The sequence below is a fragment of the Corylus avellana genome, chromosome ca8, assembly GCF_901000735.1.
Source record: "Corylus avellana chromosome ca8, CavTom2PMs-1.0".
NCBI classification, from domain to species: Eukaryota; Viridiplantae; Streptophyta; class Magnoliopsida; order Fagales; family Betulaceae; genus Corylus; species Corylus avellana.
This window is the reverse complement of record NC_081548.1, coordinates 4,317,913-4,334,436: the sequence shown is the minus strand read 5'-3', so window position 1 is coordinate 4,334,436 and position 16,524 is coordinate 4,317,913. Positions and strand designations below refer to the sequence as shown.

The 16,524-nt window shown below is 32.9% G+C and overlaps 1 protein-coding gene across 3 annotated transcripts; it reads left to right on the top strand.

Annotated features, from left to right (window-relative positions):
• Nucleotides 1–9,192: 9,192 nt before the first annotated feature.
• LOC132189384 (acyl-protein thioesterase 1-like) lies at nt 9,193–16,524 on the top strand. 3 transcript variants are annotated; one of them, XM_059604116.1, is made up of 11 exons: nt 9,193–9,356; nt 9,918–9,931; nt 10,035–10,127; nt 10,284–10,398; nt 11,462–11,498; nt 11,641–11,710; nt 11,932–12,036; nt 14,184–14,334; nt 14,463–14,545; nt 15,840–15,933; nt 16,022–16,524. In XM_059604116.1, the coding sequence occupies exons 3-11, from the start codon at nt 10,097–10,099 to the stop codon at nt 16,101–16,103; spliced, it is 768 nt and encodes a 255-aa protein (XP_059460099.1). In that variant the 5' UTR covers nt 9,193–9,356; nt 9,918–9,931; nt 10,035–10,096; the 3' UTR covers nt 16,104–16,524. The 3 variants fall into 3 exon arrangements, with proteins under 3 accessions (XP_059460099.1, XP_059460096.1, XP_059460097.1); XM_059604113.1 differs by lacking the exon at nt 9,918–9,931; XM_059604114.1 differs by lacking the exons at nt 9,193–9,356; nt 9,918–9,931 and adding an exon at nt 9,661–9,761.

Below are 16,524 nucleotides of genomic sequence, written 5' to 3'. Positions count from 1 at the left end.
GTTGTTGATAGCTGGTCAAAGGATTTGTTTGACTACGGACACTTGGACTTCGATTCAGAATATGAATTATATGGTTGTAACTGGACATTTCATTGATCCTTCTTGGAAATATCACAAAAGAATATTGGCATTTCGCCAAGTGTCGGATCATAAGGCAATAACGATTACCAAGGAAATAGAGCAATGTTTGGTGGAATGGGGGATTAAAAATTTGTTGGCGATAACACTTGACAATGCAACTGCTAATGACAAGGCAATGGCTGAGTTTAAAAAAAGAAATATGTCCAATGCAAATGTTATTTGTCGCCATGACTTTGTCCATATAAGGTGTTGTGCGCATGTTTTAAATTTAATTGTGCAAGCAGGTACGAAGGATGTACATGATTCAATTGAAAGGATCCGAAATATGGTGAAGTATGTGAAGGGATCCCCCCAAAGATTGGCCCTCTTTAAATCTTGTGTAGAAAGGAAGCAACTTGGGTGTAAATCTTCATTGAAACTTGATGTTTCCACTAGATGGAACTCTACTTATACCATGTTGGAAGTAGCACAAAAGTATGAAAGGGCATTTGATCTTATGTTAGATGAAGATTCGAATTTTTTCAACTTTTTGAATGATGATGAGTTGGGGAGTCCGACTGAAGATGATTGGAAGAAGGTTCGACACTTTGTTAAATTTTTGCGTGTGTTTTATGAGGAGACAATAAGGATGTCGGGTTCCTCGTACTCAACTTCTAACTTGTTTTTTGATACACTCCAAAACGTTTATCATTGTTTGACGGAGTATTGTGAAAGTGATGATTATTCGTTGAGTAACATGGCAAAAAGTATGAAAGAGAAATATGATAAGTATTGGGGAGACTTTGAGGCTATTAACCCCCTGTTGTTTCTTACTGCTGTGCTTGATCCACGTTACAAGATATCCGTCTTGGAATTTTGGTTGCAGACAAATGTGGGTACATCAAAAGCATCAAGTATTATTTCCAAGTTAAAGAATGTCTTGAACCAGTTTTATCAACATTATGCTAAGAATGTTGAAGGAAGTGGGAGTAGGGTTTCAAATGAGGGTGTGGATGTCGGTACAAGTTCCGAAAGTGTGGGTAGTAATAAGAAGGATGCTTTAGCTATTTACCATTCCTTTCGGGCGTCCAAAAATGTGATGATGTGTCGGACAGAGATAGAGCAATATTATACCGAGGAGGTCGAGTCACCAAATAAGACCTTTGATATTTTAATGTGGTGGAGGGTAAATAAGTCGAAGTTTCCGGTTCTCGCCGAGATAGCACGGGATGTCCTTGCAATTCCACTTACCTTTGTTGCTTATGAGTCGGCATTTAGCACCGGAGGTCGCATCATAGATCCTTTTCGGAGTTCTTTGGCTCCGAAAACAGTGGAAGCTCTTATTTGTTGTCAGAATTGGTTGAGATCTTCTCCCAATTTTGAGTATGGTGAGCAACTCTTGCCTGATATTGAAGATGAAGAAAGCTACAAGCTTGAGTCGGGTAATATTTGTTAATTTCAAATTTGTTCATTGTTCAAATTATTTGATTAAATTATTTTTATTTTTTACTAATCCTTTAAAAATTTCATTGTGGTAGAAATTCTGTCTAATTCCCTCACATTTGATGAGGATTAAAGGTTTGATGGATGAACATTGCGAGGTGATGTTTTGTTTAAAGTATTTGGTAAGTTTTTTGCATCATATTTTTTTTCTTACTTGATATTTATTTCTTACTCTTTAATATTAATCACTAATAGCGATTAACTATGTTTATGTTTTGTCTATTGAAGGAAGCAAATTTAAGGAATTGAAGATAATCCATGTTTGAGGTGGATCATGGAATTGGAAATTATTGTGTAACCTTGTTTATGTTTATCCATATTTATTACTATCTTTATGTTTTCTTTCTACTTTTGATATTTGTGTAATCGGTGTTGCCCTTTATGTGGGTTAAACTTATTTTCCTTTTACTAAGTGACTTATTGACTTTACTTAGTTAATACTTTGTTTATTATTCTTGAATAGTTGGATGGATTTTAATTTGAATTTGAGTAGGTTTGATTTTTTTTTTTTTTAATTTTGTTGATTTGAGATTGCTTATTATTCACTGATCACTGTATGTAGGTTGATGAGAGCCCCTGATACAAAATGTTTAAGGTCTTGACTCTTGAATTGGTTCAATGCTTAGACTACTAGATTTTGCATTTGTTATTTTGTTTTATTGTGATTTGTGAGCAACTGCATTATATAATTTATATTTATGGGTAGAATTTCCTTCCAATGAAAAATTTCAATTTTGCCTTTGAATCAAATAAAGCCCAATTTGTTGGTTGACAATGACATATTTCGTTCATTGGAAATTTGTAACAAAATGAGCTTCCAGCTTCTGGAAGCCTAGAACCGGTTCTGCTCAGTGCTCATGGTCCATGGAACAAAATGAGCTTCCAGCTTTTGGAAGCCTAGAACCAGTTTATTAATTATTATATTAATATAAACTAAAAAAAAAAAAGGCCTAATAAAAAGCCCACAAAACTCAATTTAGCAATTTCAAATTAATTTTTAGCCTAATTAGCAATCAGTAAAAGCCCAATAAAAAGCCCACAAAGCCCAAACCGATTTAACCGACCGGTTAACCGGTCGGTTAACCGATTACCGATATGACCGATAATTTTCGGTTAATGGACTTATCGGTCGGTAATCGGTTAGGACTTATTTAACCGATAGCTTATCGGTTAACCGACCGATAAGTCCATTAACCGGTCTTAACCGACCGATACCCAGCCCTATATAAATTATAAAGAAAAAAAAAAAAAAAAAAATTCAGCCAACCGACCCCTAACAACACATTTTTTTGACTCCTTACCCGTACCCATAATAGTTTCGGGCTCCATCCCTATATACACAAATGAGATCGGACGTGTCTCTATCATTTGCTTCCCCATAATTCTTCCAAGGCATCTTCCTAAAATGAATCATCCATCCTCCTCCATTCGAGTCATAAAGCTACGAATCCCCTCTTTTTTCTTTTTAAGAAATATTGAAATGTTATTCATTCGTCAAAGAATTAACAACACAAAGAGCTTAAAAGCTCTTAAGAGTAAAGAGCCAATTTCTCTAAAAGTACAACATCTTGGATAACGTTTGGGATTTCCTCCATCCAGATTCTATCCCACCCTTCATTAATTGCCGCCTTAGCAAGTCCATAGGCTGCACCGTTCGCATCACATCTGATAAAGCTAGCCTCCCACTTTCTAAAGGACCGAAGCACCACTTTAATATCCTCCACGATTTGCCCATAACTACAAAACTCATAACTCATAGAATTTATCCCTTGAATCACCAGCTTCAAATCCCCTTCTAAATATAGCTCTTGGATTCCAAGGTCTTTGCTAAATTTTACCGCACATAGAACCCCCATTGCTTCAGCAGTCGTGGGTTCTTGGGTAGCCACTAATACTCTGCTAAGAGTTGCAATGACAGCCCCCGTGGCATCTCTTATTATCACACAGATCCCACCCTTCTCAAAGAGGGATCCATAGCAATGTCCTAGTTTGTCTTAAAACCACTAATACTTTGCCCGTATAGCTAGCTACAAATCTTAAACCATATACTATCGTCATATAACTATTTCATACAATTTTTTTAAAAAAAATAAAACTGTAGATTTTTAAATTACGTGAATTTATGTAATTTCTTGCATCGAATGGCTTAAAGAATGCTACATATTAAAAATGTGCATGTTACAAATAAAAACTAAGTATATTTTTATCAAGTTCTTGCTTTTTATGTTGTAGAAAAAATTTGAGCTAAAAGCTGTCTTTAGGTTTTCTAAAGAATAAGCGTATCTTTAAAAGTGAAGATAAAGCATTTTAAGAATAAATTTTTTTTTGTTGTCTCCCGAACATGCCACTCTTTTTTAATATGTGACATTTTTTAAACCGTTCAAAACAAAAAATTGTCATGAATTCACGTAATTTTAAATTTTAAATTTTAATTTTTTTTTTTTAAAAAAAAAAATATAAGGAATCTAATCCACTATCGTCCTTTAGATTTTGGTGAGACAGAAATATTCCATTGCGATCGTTGAACTTGAACAAGTTTGTTTTCATTACTCATTGACTTCGCCGTAAAGGGTGCCACATCGGCCCCCACACAACGTTGTGGGCTCGAGGTGTCATCTTGCATGCCTCCATATACAACCATAAAAAAAAAATAATAATAATAATAATAAAGATTACGTGGATAGGATTTAGGGTATGCCACTTAGGATTTGTTTAGGATTGTGTTTTTAATAAGTGCAATTTTAAAAATTATATTTTTGAAATCGCTACTTTTTAAAATCGCAAAGGCGTTTGGTAAAACATGTTAACAAATATTTTTTTTATCAAATATTTGTTATACGAAATCGTGATTTTAGTTTAAATTCTCACATTTTCAAATAAGCACCCCTAGCCTGCTTTTTGAAATTGCATTTTTTTTCCTATTTTAAATAAGCGTTTTTTAAATTGCAATGTCAAACGCCTTACGTTTTGCAATATATTTTAAAAACACGGATTATTCTTACGAAATCACAATCCCAAACGTACCTTTAGACTTACAAATTAATGTGATAGTTTACAAAAAATGATCATATTAGGACAATTAAATTTAATTGTTTGGTGACTAATATGATAAGAATAAACCATCTCATCAATTTGTAAAAAATTTATAGAGGAAACTTCATAAAACTCCATAAACTTTTATACGTTTTGAAATTACCCCATGAAGTTCAAAAACTCTCAATTTATTGTATAAAACTTTCAATTTTTTTGCAATTTCCTTCTCGGTTAGGATTTCCCGTTAAATATTTTCAAAATTCCCACAATACCCATTTTTCATAAAAATAAATAAATAAATAAAAAATTGCAAAGATTTAGGAGTAAGTATTATTGCAAATTCCATTTGCAATTTTTTTTTTTTTTTAAATGGGTATTTTGAGAATTCTAAAAATTATTAATGGAAAATTCTAATGGGGGATACATTGCAAAAAATTAAAAGTTCGATATCATATTAAAAGTTTTGAAAGCAAAAAATTAAAAAAGTAATTTTAAAATGCGTAAAAGTTCAGAATAATTTTATAAAATTCTCTCAAAAATTTATATTAAAAGATGTGGTGTGGATTCAATTATAGCATTATTCATATATAGATTAAACTGATCGATGATTAATTTTGCACGTGATAGATGCATGCATGTGAGGACTGGGCATCTCCACATGAGCTGTATGATTCTGTCAAAATACTAATAATTCTCTCAAGGCATTTGTCTCTCCCCTCCCTCCTCTCCCCTCCCTTTCATCTCAATTCTCATATTATGATTCCATCTTTCACTATTGACTAAATTGTCATGCTTTTGAAATTATACCATTCTTTTCTTCTTCTTTTTAATTGGTCACCACCTACATTTTCGATTCCTTCTTGTTTTTTTAAATCATTTAAAAACAGACAAGACTTTGAAAGATACATCTTTGTGTCATTCAATCAGAATATATTCATATGTGTGGGGGTCGGACTAATCGAGGCAATCTTCATTATGCCACCTTGATGGATGAATCTTCATCAAACTTCGAAAAAGTTCTAATTAAATTTACTAAAACCCTATTTATCATTCTCCCATACATTCTTAATAGGGAACACTTCACAAAATCTCATAAAATTTTACACGTTTTGAATATATTTTTTTAAGTTAAAAACTGTCAATTAAGGATATCGAACTTTCATTTTCTTTTAATTACTCTATTCTGTTAAAAATTTTCATTAAATCTTGTCAAAATTCTCAAAATATCCACGTTTTTTTATAAGAAAAATAAAATAAAAATTGTAAAGATTTAAGTGTTTATTTTTTTACTAAAAAAAATAAGGGTATTTCGAGAATTTTGACAAAATTTAACGGAATGGGATAATTGAAAGAAATTGAAAATTTGATACCCTTAATTGAAAGTTTTTAAATTTTAGAGATAGAGTCCAAACGAGTGAAAATTCATGGGAGTTTTGTGACGTTTTCCCTTTTTAGTATGATGAATATGTGAGGGTCACATGATCTAAAAGACAAATATTGTCAAGTTTTGTGTCCGACCTAATTTAAAAGAAAATTTTATCCTTATCTATCCAACATCAATTTAAAAATATATGTTTGGTTGGTGTAATTTTTGTGCTAAGAATCAAAATAATAAAACATCAATTAAATTTGGTTTTATCAAGATTACTACATAAGCTAAAAAGTGAAGAGGCAAAATCGATTGGGGACATTGACTTTAGGAGGGTGGATTTGGATTTAGGCCCCCCCTTTGGATCCACAAGTAAAGGAATGGGATTTTAATTTGGGAAAAAATCCAGTCCAGATTTGAAAAGCCCAAAATCTCTAGTGATATCAAACCTAATCATAGTGTTTGCAGAACATGTTGTGGACTTTGTTTCAAGAATTTAGATATTATCATCATTTTGTCTCCCTCTCTCTTCCTTGGCTTGATACAAAGCAAATGCTACAATGGAGAAGAGACAAAAATCACTACATCTTGTTAATATCTCATTTGGGAAGAGTCTCTATCACTTCACATCCAACAATTCAAATTACCTAAAATGTTAATTTGACTACCCATATAATAAAAAAGTGGGATAAAAAGGTATTTGGATTATCTCCGGTTGATTTCAATTGAAAAGGAGTGTCATCTTTAGGTAGAGGGTAAAATTGTCAAAGACATGTAAAAAGACAATTTTACCCTCTACCTAAAGAGAACCGACTCCTTTCTAATTCAAATCAATTTGAGAGAATCCATTTATGATATAATACTCAACAAAGGAAAAAAAAAAAAAAAAAAAACTCATTCTCTCTCCTCTCAAATGAATTTAAAGTGGTTTTTGTAAAGAAATAATAAAATAAGAAAGAGGAAGAATATTTAAATAATAATAAAAAATAAAATAAAATAAAGAATGGAATGTGGGGGATGTTTTTGAAAAATGGGTAAATAAAAAAGAAAAAGAAAAAGAAATAGATTGTTTTAATTAAAATTAAGAGAGTGGGACGCATGTGGAATGTCGCAATAATTAAAAATTCCTACAAATAATGTGGAGCCTTTTTGCTAATCTTCATTCTGAGCCATTAGCTTTGGCCAAAAAATACCTAATTTCTTAATGATGTTGGACTCTTAGACCAAATTAGTGGCATCAGCATATGTTGTTGGTGAATAAAATACAGACAGAAAAGTCTGTTTTAATTAGTTAATCTCATGATTATTCGAAACTCAAAGACTATAAATGATTTTGTTATTAAGTTTATGTGATTCTCCTTCCACTACTTGTGGGGAATGGAAAGAGTTGACAACTTAAAAGGGTAATCTTTAACTCTTAAGTTACGAGAAATTTTAGACGTTCATTTTGTGTTCCTTTAAAAATAATGTGACTTTTAAAATCATCATTAAGCTTATGATTGATTATTATTAAATTTTGATCAAATGGTAACTGTAAAAATTACCTCATTTTTTAAGAGATACAAGAGATTCTTATAGAATTACTCTTAAATTATATATTTTTCTAACCTTAATTATATGCAAGCCCTATGTCTCTATATTATTATTATTGTATGAAGTAATTTTTTTTGGACCTAGGTTTATTAGTTGTTACTAATAAGGAAGAATTTATGTATAAAAAATGTTTAGAGTACTATAATTTTTATTATAATTTTTTTGTAAAACTGTTAATGTAACACTTATCACATCAACTAAGTGTCACTTACCAAAAACTAGCGTGACTAATGTGATAAGTGTCATGTTAACGAGTAATCGACGTGATAAGTACCATGTGCACTTACCAAAAGTGGGTCTTTATTTTTTCGTCCAAACATAACTCTCTTTGAACTTTTCAAACTCCCTTTCTAAGTTTATACCATATATGATACCTAATAAATTTCTAGTAATTTCCTCTAATTAAGTTCAAAGAAATTTCATTTATATATATATATATATATATATAAAACATTAAGAAATTAAGGAAGCCTTAATTGTTAAATATATTTTGCCAAGTTATAGTGGAGAAATTGCTGTGCAATGCCGAGTGGAGTGGGGTTCCTTGTGTGAAGTGGTTGTCAGATAGGTGCGCGTTAATGCGTCAATAGCATCCAGTTGTGACGTATGAGCTTCGACGCCACTCGTTGGGGTCCCACGAAAACACACCTTTACAGTTCATAATAATGCATCGAAGGAATGAAACATCCGTTTGAAAGAGACAGCCTCAATGCCTCGTGACATATTTGATGATTCTCCAAACTGTGAATGCCTCACTCGACACCACCACAACAACACTCATCACCATTTTTCTTTTCTCAATTATGGGTCCCTTTGATAACTAAGGAAAATCTTAGTTTTTTCTTTTTTTTTTTTTTTTATAATAAAATTAGGTGGGAAAAATAGGGGTTAGTTTCTTTTTAAATTTTTTTTACAATAATATTCACTTAAGACGGAAAAAACACTAAAAAAACACATAACATTTTTCATGTGATGATGTTTTTTTAGAGGGTATTTATTGATTGTTTGAAAAAAAATGTTATGACAAAGTAATAGTATTTTGTATTTGTCTTCAAGAGTTAGTTCAATCAGTTAGAACTATGCTTAATGAAGTAGATGTTACTGGCCCTCTCATTTTTTGTGCGGACATGTCAAAAAAAAAAAATATCATTTTATGTTTTGAATTGTCTGTTAACATATTTATTTTGAAAAGGGAATTATTATCAAACAAATAACCATCTTTAGATATTGATTTAAACTTTTGTCTATTAAGCTTATATTTATCTTTTAGAACAATTGATTATCATTTTCACTTGAATTTCTAGGAGCATATGTCAATTTAATTGTTTAAATAAAATAATTTTTTTCAGCTGAATTTAGAACAAAACTTTTGTGTTTTCAAGATATGCTTCCTTTATTTATGTGTTTTTTTTTTTTTTTTTTTACTTTTATTATAAAAGAATTATTAAAAAAAAAAAGGGTTTTAGATTGAAGCTCGCTTGCCCTAGTGGAAGGTTTAAGATTGGTGCCCCTATTCACTTTAGGTGAGAAAAAGGTAGCAAATGTGAACGTACCTGAAGGGCAGTTTAGTCATGTGAATAGCATTTCGAATAAAATTGAAGGGCAGTTTAAGAAAATGACCAGTTTTTGGACTTTCTGGCTTCTGTGTGTGTAATGTGTTTGCAGGGTTTATGTCTGAACTGTGAAGTATGAACAAAGAAAAGAAAAGGAGGTGAGAGAAAGTTTGTGTGAAGCAAAGAAAGGCAAATCAAAGAGGAAAAGGAAAAGCCCATATGCTTTTGGGTTTGTTCCACACCAGGTTGGTGCAAAAAGCTTAAACCCCACTTTACCTTTTAACCTCTATATTCAATAGTATTTCCTTTTTTTTTTTTTTTTTTTTTTTAAAAAAAAAATCAGATCTTTTATACGCTAGCAAGTTCGCCACTTTCATTGCCTCATTGACCCTGTGGATATTTGAATTTCTGGCTTTGTGAGTCAATGGTTATCTGCCATTCATAAAAAAGAAAGAAAGTATATAATAAATTTAAATGCTTTGTGTGTTTGAGCTGTGGGAGCCTGGGAGGGGATAAATTTTTTTATTTTTTTAAAATTTTTTTTAATATGGGGTTAATAGTCTTGGGTTGCTGTAGTTGAAGTGCTTTACTTTACAAACTGTCCACAACGATAGATTCCCTTACTGTTTGCATTGCAAACTGAAAACTCTGTAAGCTCATTTTATGCATTGATGTGCTTTGATATGTTTGTGGATTCTTTTATCATAAAGAGTTCCTGCTTTTTTGCCCCCATTCTTTTTATCTCTTTTCTTTTTCTGGGTGCCTTTCACTTTCTATGAGTTTATATTTTTTTAATGAATTTTCAGACTCTGTAACTGGTGTAAGCCGGAATAGCTGATGCAAATTCATGGGTTTTATTTCCCTTTTCACCCTCCCATATGGCTATAAGTAGAGTTGGTCAATGCTGATTTTCTTCATTGCAGGAGCTCAACTTAACCATTGCAACAAGTGGCCTGTACTGCAGCAAACATTTGGCTGAGAAAGAATGAGCTACGGCAGCTCCAATATAGGTTCTGGTTAGTTTTTATCCCTGCCAATGTCTCTGTCAGCTGTGTATGTATAAAAGCTCATATGTTTGTTAGTAAAGACTAATGCTGTTGCTTCTAGCCATATAATTCATCTTTATGCCTTCGGGGTCTTGTGGTTTTAACTTTGTTGCTCCAATGTTTCAGGCAGTGGAACTGCTACAAGGACATTTGAGTTCGGGAGGACTCATGTGGTGAGGCCCAAAGGGCGGCACCAAGCCACTATAGTTTGGCTACATGGCCTTGGTGATAAGGGCTCAAGGTATTAATGCTAGTTCTTTACTGAATCTACTCTTTCTGACGATGGCAATTCTGCTATAATTGTTTCAAGATGGTTCTTCTCTTTACTGCTCTCCATTTTATTTATTTATTTATTTTGTATAGGAAATACTATAGTGTTTTATAAGTTGGTTAGTAAGTGGATTTGGAAATTGTACATGTACTTGAGTTATAGCTTGTCATCTCAACATTATGATGTGGTATAACTATCAAGCTTTTGCTCAATAATGGTTATGTCAACGTGCATGGATCAATGATTATGAAATTGAAAATTTTGAGATTTAATAAACATCCAAATAAACCTATTCCATACTTTTTTAGCAGAATATGGGTTGAGTCGTCCCTTTCTCTTTTCCTTGAGCATATGCCTTCTTTGTTAGTGGTGAGCTTCTTTTGTATCCAAAAAAATCAAAAGGGAGTCAGAAAATGTCAATGTCTTGTCTTGTTCTGCTGAAGAAGTTTGTTGTTTATCTAAGTTCTTGACCTCTATATCCCTTTCTAGAAGATTCTTATTCTGATTGATTTGATGGGGAAGGGCAATGGTGAAGTCAACTAAAAAACAAATTTCTATTTGTCATATTCTTCCGTCCTCTCTTCTTGATTCTAAGCTATGCTGGGAAGCCTTGAATCCAAAAACTTCATATGCCAATGCCTAGAAATGGGGGACCACTTTTTCACTAGCTTGGTCTTCCTTTAAACTTGGCAAACTGAAATATATTATTCATTAATGGCATATATAATACTAATGCTTAAGTAATTAATTATCATTTTTTTTTTTTTTAAATATGACAATACCATATTGAGATGAGACATTTATAGCGGCATAACATTTTTGTTAAGGCTTGTTCTCAACTTTGCAAGTGGTCCCAAGTTTAGATAGTTAATATTTTTACCTTCAGTGTTTATTAAATGGTTGTATGGCTTCCAAGCTTCTGCAGCAATTCAATTCTATCATTTGTTTATACTAGCAAGTGTGGTTCTCAGTTGAAATGAAGGTAGCCAATAGTGACTAAGGTGAAATCTTACATTTATCCTTTGTTTTGCAGCTGGTCACAGCTCTTGGAAACCCTTCCTCTACCAAATGTAAGAATAAGCATGCCTTTTTTCAAGATTCTTAATAGCTTCTCAAAGTATGTACATGTAACATGCATCACAGCAGCCCTAATTCTTTGGATATCTAGTAGAGCGTATTTATCATCTGTCTCTACTGAAATTAATATTTCAGATCAAATGGATTTGCCCCACTGCTCCCACTCGGCCAGTGAAACTATTTGGTGGATTTCCCTGCACTGCTTGTAAGATTTGCTGCTTTAAAAATTCTTCCTTTTTTCTATTCTCGTCAAAGACCATTAAATCTTGCTGACTGTAAGTTTTGATATTCCGGCAGTGCATGCTCAAAATATATCCAGTAATTTACTGTAGGTTCTATCGCATGAGTTTAATCACTGTTTCATTTACTTTTTCTGTTTGGAACTCTGAATAACATAGTTTAAATTGCTTTGGTGATTTATATCAGGGTTTGACGTTGGAGATTTTTCAGAAGATGCACCTGATGACTTGGAGGGATTAGATTCTTCAGCAGCACATGTTGCTAACCTACTGTCGACAGAACCTGCTAACAGTATGTTCTCCTTTGAATCCTTGATAGCTTTGAACACTTTTTTTTTTAGTTATATGCAATAGACATATCAGTTTTGGAGTTTAAGGTAAGGGGGACATATATACTTGTATAGGGTTAGATTCAAGCTACGCTTGGTGCAACTTTAACAAAAAATTTAACATTAAATGACTTTTTATTACAAGAATATTTTGTCCCACCATTAGGTTAAATGTCTTTCCTATAACTGTCATGCTTATATCAAGGTGATTGACCATTAAAACAATCTTATCTATTAAGTCTTAAAATTTATAGTTTTTTGTATTCTTAAATATACTATACAAATAAGTTTCAAAGTTTGATAGTAAATGATGTTGGATTATTGTGAAATTTGGTGTGCATAATAAGCCTACAGGGAAACATGTATCTAATTGTAGTTTCAGCAGAATATTGATTTAATAGAAAATTGTTGAGTAATGTGGCTTAACTTGAACCCAACTCATTTATATATATATTAAGTAAATTGAGAAGCCAAGAGAGTTTTGAAATTTTGGGAAAACTATGGGAAAGAGTTGTTAAAGAACCAAGGTCGAATTATATTATCTCTTTATCACTTCATCCTGTTGTCCATCAGTTTATGATTTTTTTTTGTCTTTTTGTCCATTAGTTCATGCATGATTCCCCCCTCCTTTCAGGTTTTAATCTTGGTAGTCCCATTGATTAGTTCATGCCTTTTTAGAGTGGCTTTTAACATAAGTTTGCTAACATGGATGAGTCTTTTTGTACCTCGGGGCACTCTTGTTTTTTGTTTCTTGTAAACAACCATGGATGGAGCGGTGGGAGTTATATGACACCCACCCCCCACGGCCCCCTTGATGATAACTTTGCATGAATTTTTTTTTTTTTTTTTTTTTTTTTTTTTTTTTTTTTTTTTTTTTTTTTTGGAGTTGGTATTTATTAAGCTTTCCTTGGAATCTTTCTGTGACTTGATCCATCATTTACTAAACTCGTTTTGACAAAATAATACTAATGCTCCTTACGATTTTAATGCTATTTCGATTACTTATAAAAAAATAATAATTTAGAAACTTATGGATTTGGTGATTGAGGAAAAGAAACTCAGAAATTCCTTGTTTGTGAATCATGTGTAATGAACTGCTTCAAATATATTCTTGTCTTTTCCCCCCAAATGGTTTTCTCTTCCGAAATTTATAGCTGGCCCAAAATTAGGTTTTAGCGAATACAAGATACTTCTCCACCTGTATCCCTATTTTTTTTTTTCCTTAGTTCTTCAATGTTTTTGTATTCTAACCTAATCCTCTGTGATTTCCAAGAGTCTCATGAAAATGTCACTTACCTTGTTGTCTATTGAGGTTGTTCAGATTAGCTGAAAGCTGCAGGATCACTGCTGTGTCCTTTAGTCTGTTAATTTTAATAAAATAATTAAGCTAGGAGCAAAATAGTTGTTTAATTAAAGGGTAACTTCACTTTACACTCCTGAATTACCACGCGATTAGAGAAACCCCACAAACTTCAAAACCTCTCAATTTGGATCCCTTAACTTTCAATTGCAATAAATTTGAACCCCTCTGTTAGATTTTAAACGTTAAAAGTATTTATCAAAAAGATTTTAAACGTTAAAAGTGAGATAATGACGTTTATAGTCCTGACTTTTTTTATAAATTCCAAATTTACCCTTAATTCCAAATAAAAAAATAAAGTTAAAAAAAAATTAGGGATATTTTGGTCTTTTTAAGGGTAAATCAGGGAAGTTAATGGCTAAATATGACGGAGGGGTTCAAATTGACTGCAATTGAAAGTTCATGAGTCCAAATTGAGAGGTTTTAAAGTTTGGTGGGCTTCTCAAATCGCTTGGTAATTCAGGGGTCTAAAGTGAAGTTACCCCTTCCCAGCCTTGGGAGTTTAATCTTTTGCAGCAACTTTCATGTGGGTAGGAGGATGGAAGAACAGAAACATGGGGCGGGGGGTTTAGTTGGTTTGTACTCTTCTGAGAAGCATTTACAGTGCATCTGAGTATTGTCATTTAATCCTTGTGAGCATATAAATATGTGAAAGTGCTATATATCCAAGGCACATATTATATTATGTTTTATGGAGCATTACCACTACTGCATAGCTTATGTAATTTTAATTTTACCATTACTGTGCAGTCAAACTTGGTATTGGGGGCTTCAGTATGGGTGCTGCAACCGCGCTCTACTCTGCCATGTGCCTTGTTTCAGGAAACTATGGGAATGGCAACCTTTACCGAGTCAACTTAAGCGCAATTGTTGGTCTTAGTGGCTGGCTTCCGTGTTCAAGGTTTGACTTCTATCATATATATGTATACATAAAAATGCGTAATACACCAATAAGCCACCTTGTAATCAATAATCCGCATACTCTTTGTCATTAAGCAACATGTTCAGCATATCAGCTAATGTTTATAGGACCTTGAGGAATCGAGTGGAAGGGTCGCATGAGGCAGCAAGACGTGCAGCATTATTACCCATTTTTCTCTGCCATGGTCTAGGTATCCATATTCATCTATCAGTTTTTATGATGTGGTTTCAGTTAATTTTTAACTGGATTTTTTCCCCTTTTTTGTTAATTTATGCTAATGGGAGCATTTCAAGTCATCTCTCTTTACTGTTTAAGTCATATCAGGAAGCCACCAAGCTGCTGAAACACTTCTAGTGATATGAAGTTGAATATAACATGTCCTTTTTAATTTTTTTAAAGTTCTACTTTGTCAACATGCTTAAGGTCAATCTCAGATTCAAAATAGTGAAAAATTGCTTTTAACGATAAGTATTTCTAGATCTTCCATAATCTGCTTATCATAATAGAACTGTTTCTGTAGGAGGAAAACCATGCTTTCGTGCTTTCTACTTCTCTCGCACAAGTACTCACCCAGACTATATATATCCTTGTTGGAGCTTTCATTGGAAACTCATATGTTGTCACTACCAGTGTTCTCATTGCTAGTTTTGTCACTGAGTTACCATCTCAACATTTCCATCTAGCTAGGTTTCTTGATATATCTTGATTGTGTAAAATTGTGTTCCGTGTGTTTTAGTTTTCATCTAAGTTTCGTGATATAGCTTGATTGTCCAGTTCAAACATCTGTTTTGTGTACCATTGTGTTTTCCTCTTCAAAGCATGCAAAGAGACGAATCCAAAAAAAAAGTCCTAATCACAGTGCTTTCATCTATTTAAGTCTACCCAGTATGAAATAGCAAATTATTACTTGCATATACATGAAAACTCAGTTACCTTGGCTTTACTGCTCCCATACATTTAGAGCACGTGCGTGCATAGACAAATGTAGCATTTTCACTCTAGAGAGTTTCTGCAGTACTGCTTTTCTTACACAACCTGTGGGGTTTAAATAGATTGTCTAGGTTATTTGGTAAAGACAAGTCTTTTTAGTAGACGTCTAATTCTCTTTATCTTCTGCACCATGATTGAATAAGTTGATTGATACAAGATGCTTATGTATTCTATGAACCATGATTGGATAAGTTGATTGGTTCAAGATGCTTGTTGGGTTGAACAATGTTTCAAAGTGTTAAATCACTGCTTATCTCAAAAGATTCGAACTTAGGACCTTTGCTTTGATATATGTTCAATCACCAGTTATCTTAAAAGGTTAAGCTGGATAGAAAAATGATAAATTTGATCATTTAATTAATATTATAACACAAAGGACTCTTGACAATAAAAATTATGATAGGATTCAATCAAAGATTCCTGTTGGAGAATGAACCCACGAAAATAAAAAATCGCTCTCTATAATGGAGATATAATTCAATTTCATGTTGCAGGTGACGATGTGGTTGCATATGAACACGGAAAGAGATCAGCGCAGACCTTAAGCTCTGCTGGATTTCGAAATCTTACATTTAGATCTTACAATGGGTATTTAACTACCTTCACTAAGGACTCTGATATGCTTCTTCTTCTTCTCAATAGTTAGTCTGTAAGGTGCAATGTTGTTATGATGCAGGTTAGGTCACTATACAATCCCGGAGGAGACGGATGAAGTTTGTAATTGGCTGACTGCAACTTTGGAGCTGGAGGGATCCTGATCATACTAGTGGGTCATATTGGAAGTTAAGCATATAAAATAAGGGTTCCAAGGGGCACTCTAGAGTAGAAGATGGAGCTGGTTATATGGTTTAGCTGCATGGTTCAGTTCCTATTCACCTATCATCTCTCTTTTCCTAAATAAACTTGTTAACCGAGGCTCTCTTGTATTTGGCGTTTGCTGCTCACTAAGGGATTTGTGTTTTTCTTTTTCTTTTTTGTTTTTTTTTTTTGAGGGTGGGGGTTCACTAGTAGGAAACAAGGAGAAGAAGAAAAAAGGGGGTGAATTTTTCAGAAATGGAAATTTTGTTTTTATCTTTTTTTCTTTTGTGATACTGATGAAACTCATAATATCTTTGAGACATCGGAGGTATTTGAAATGCGGAATAAATGCTTGAAATTATGGGAATGCTGAACTTGTTG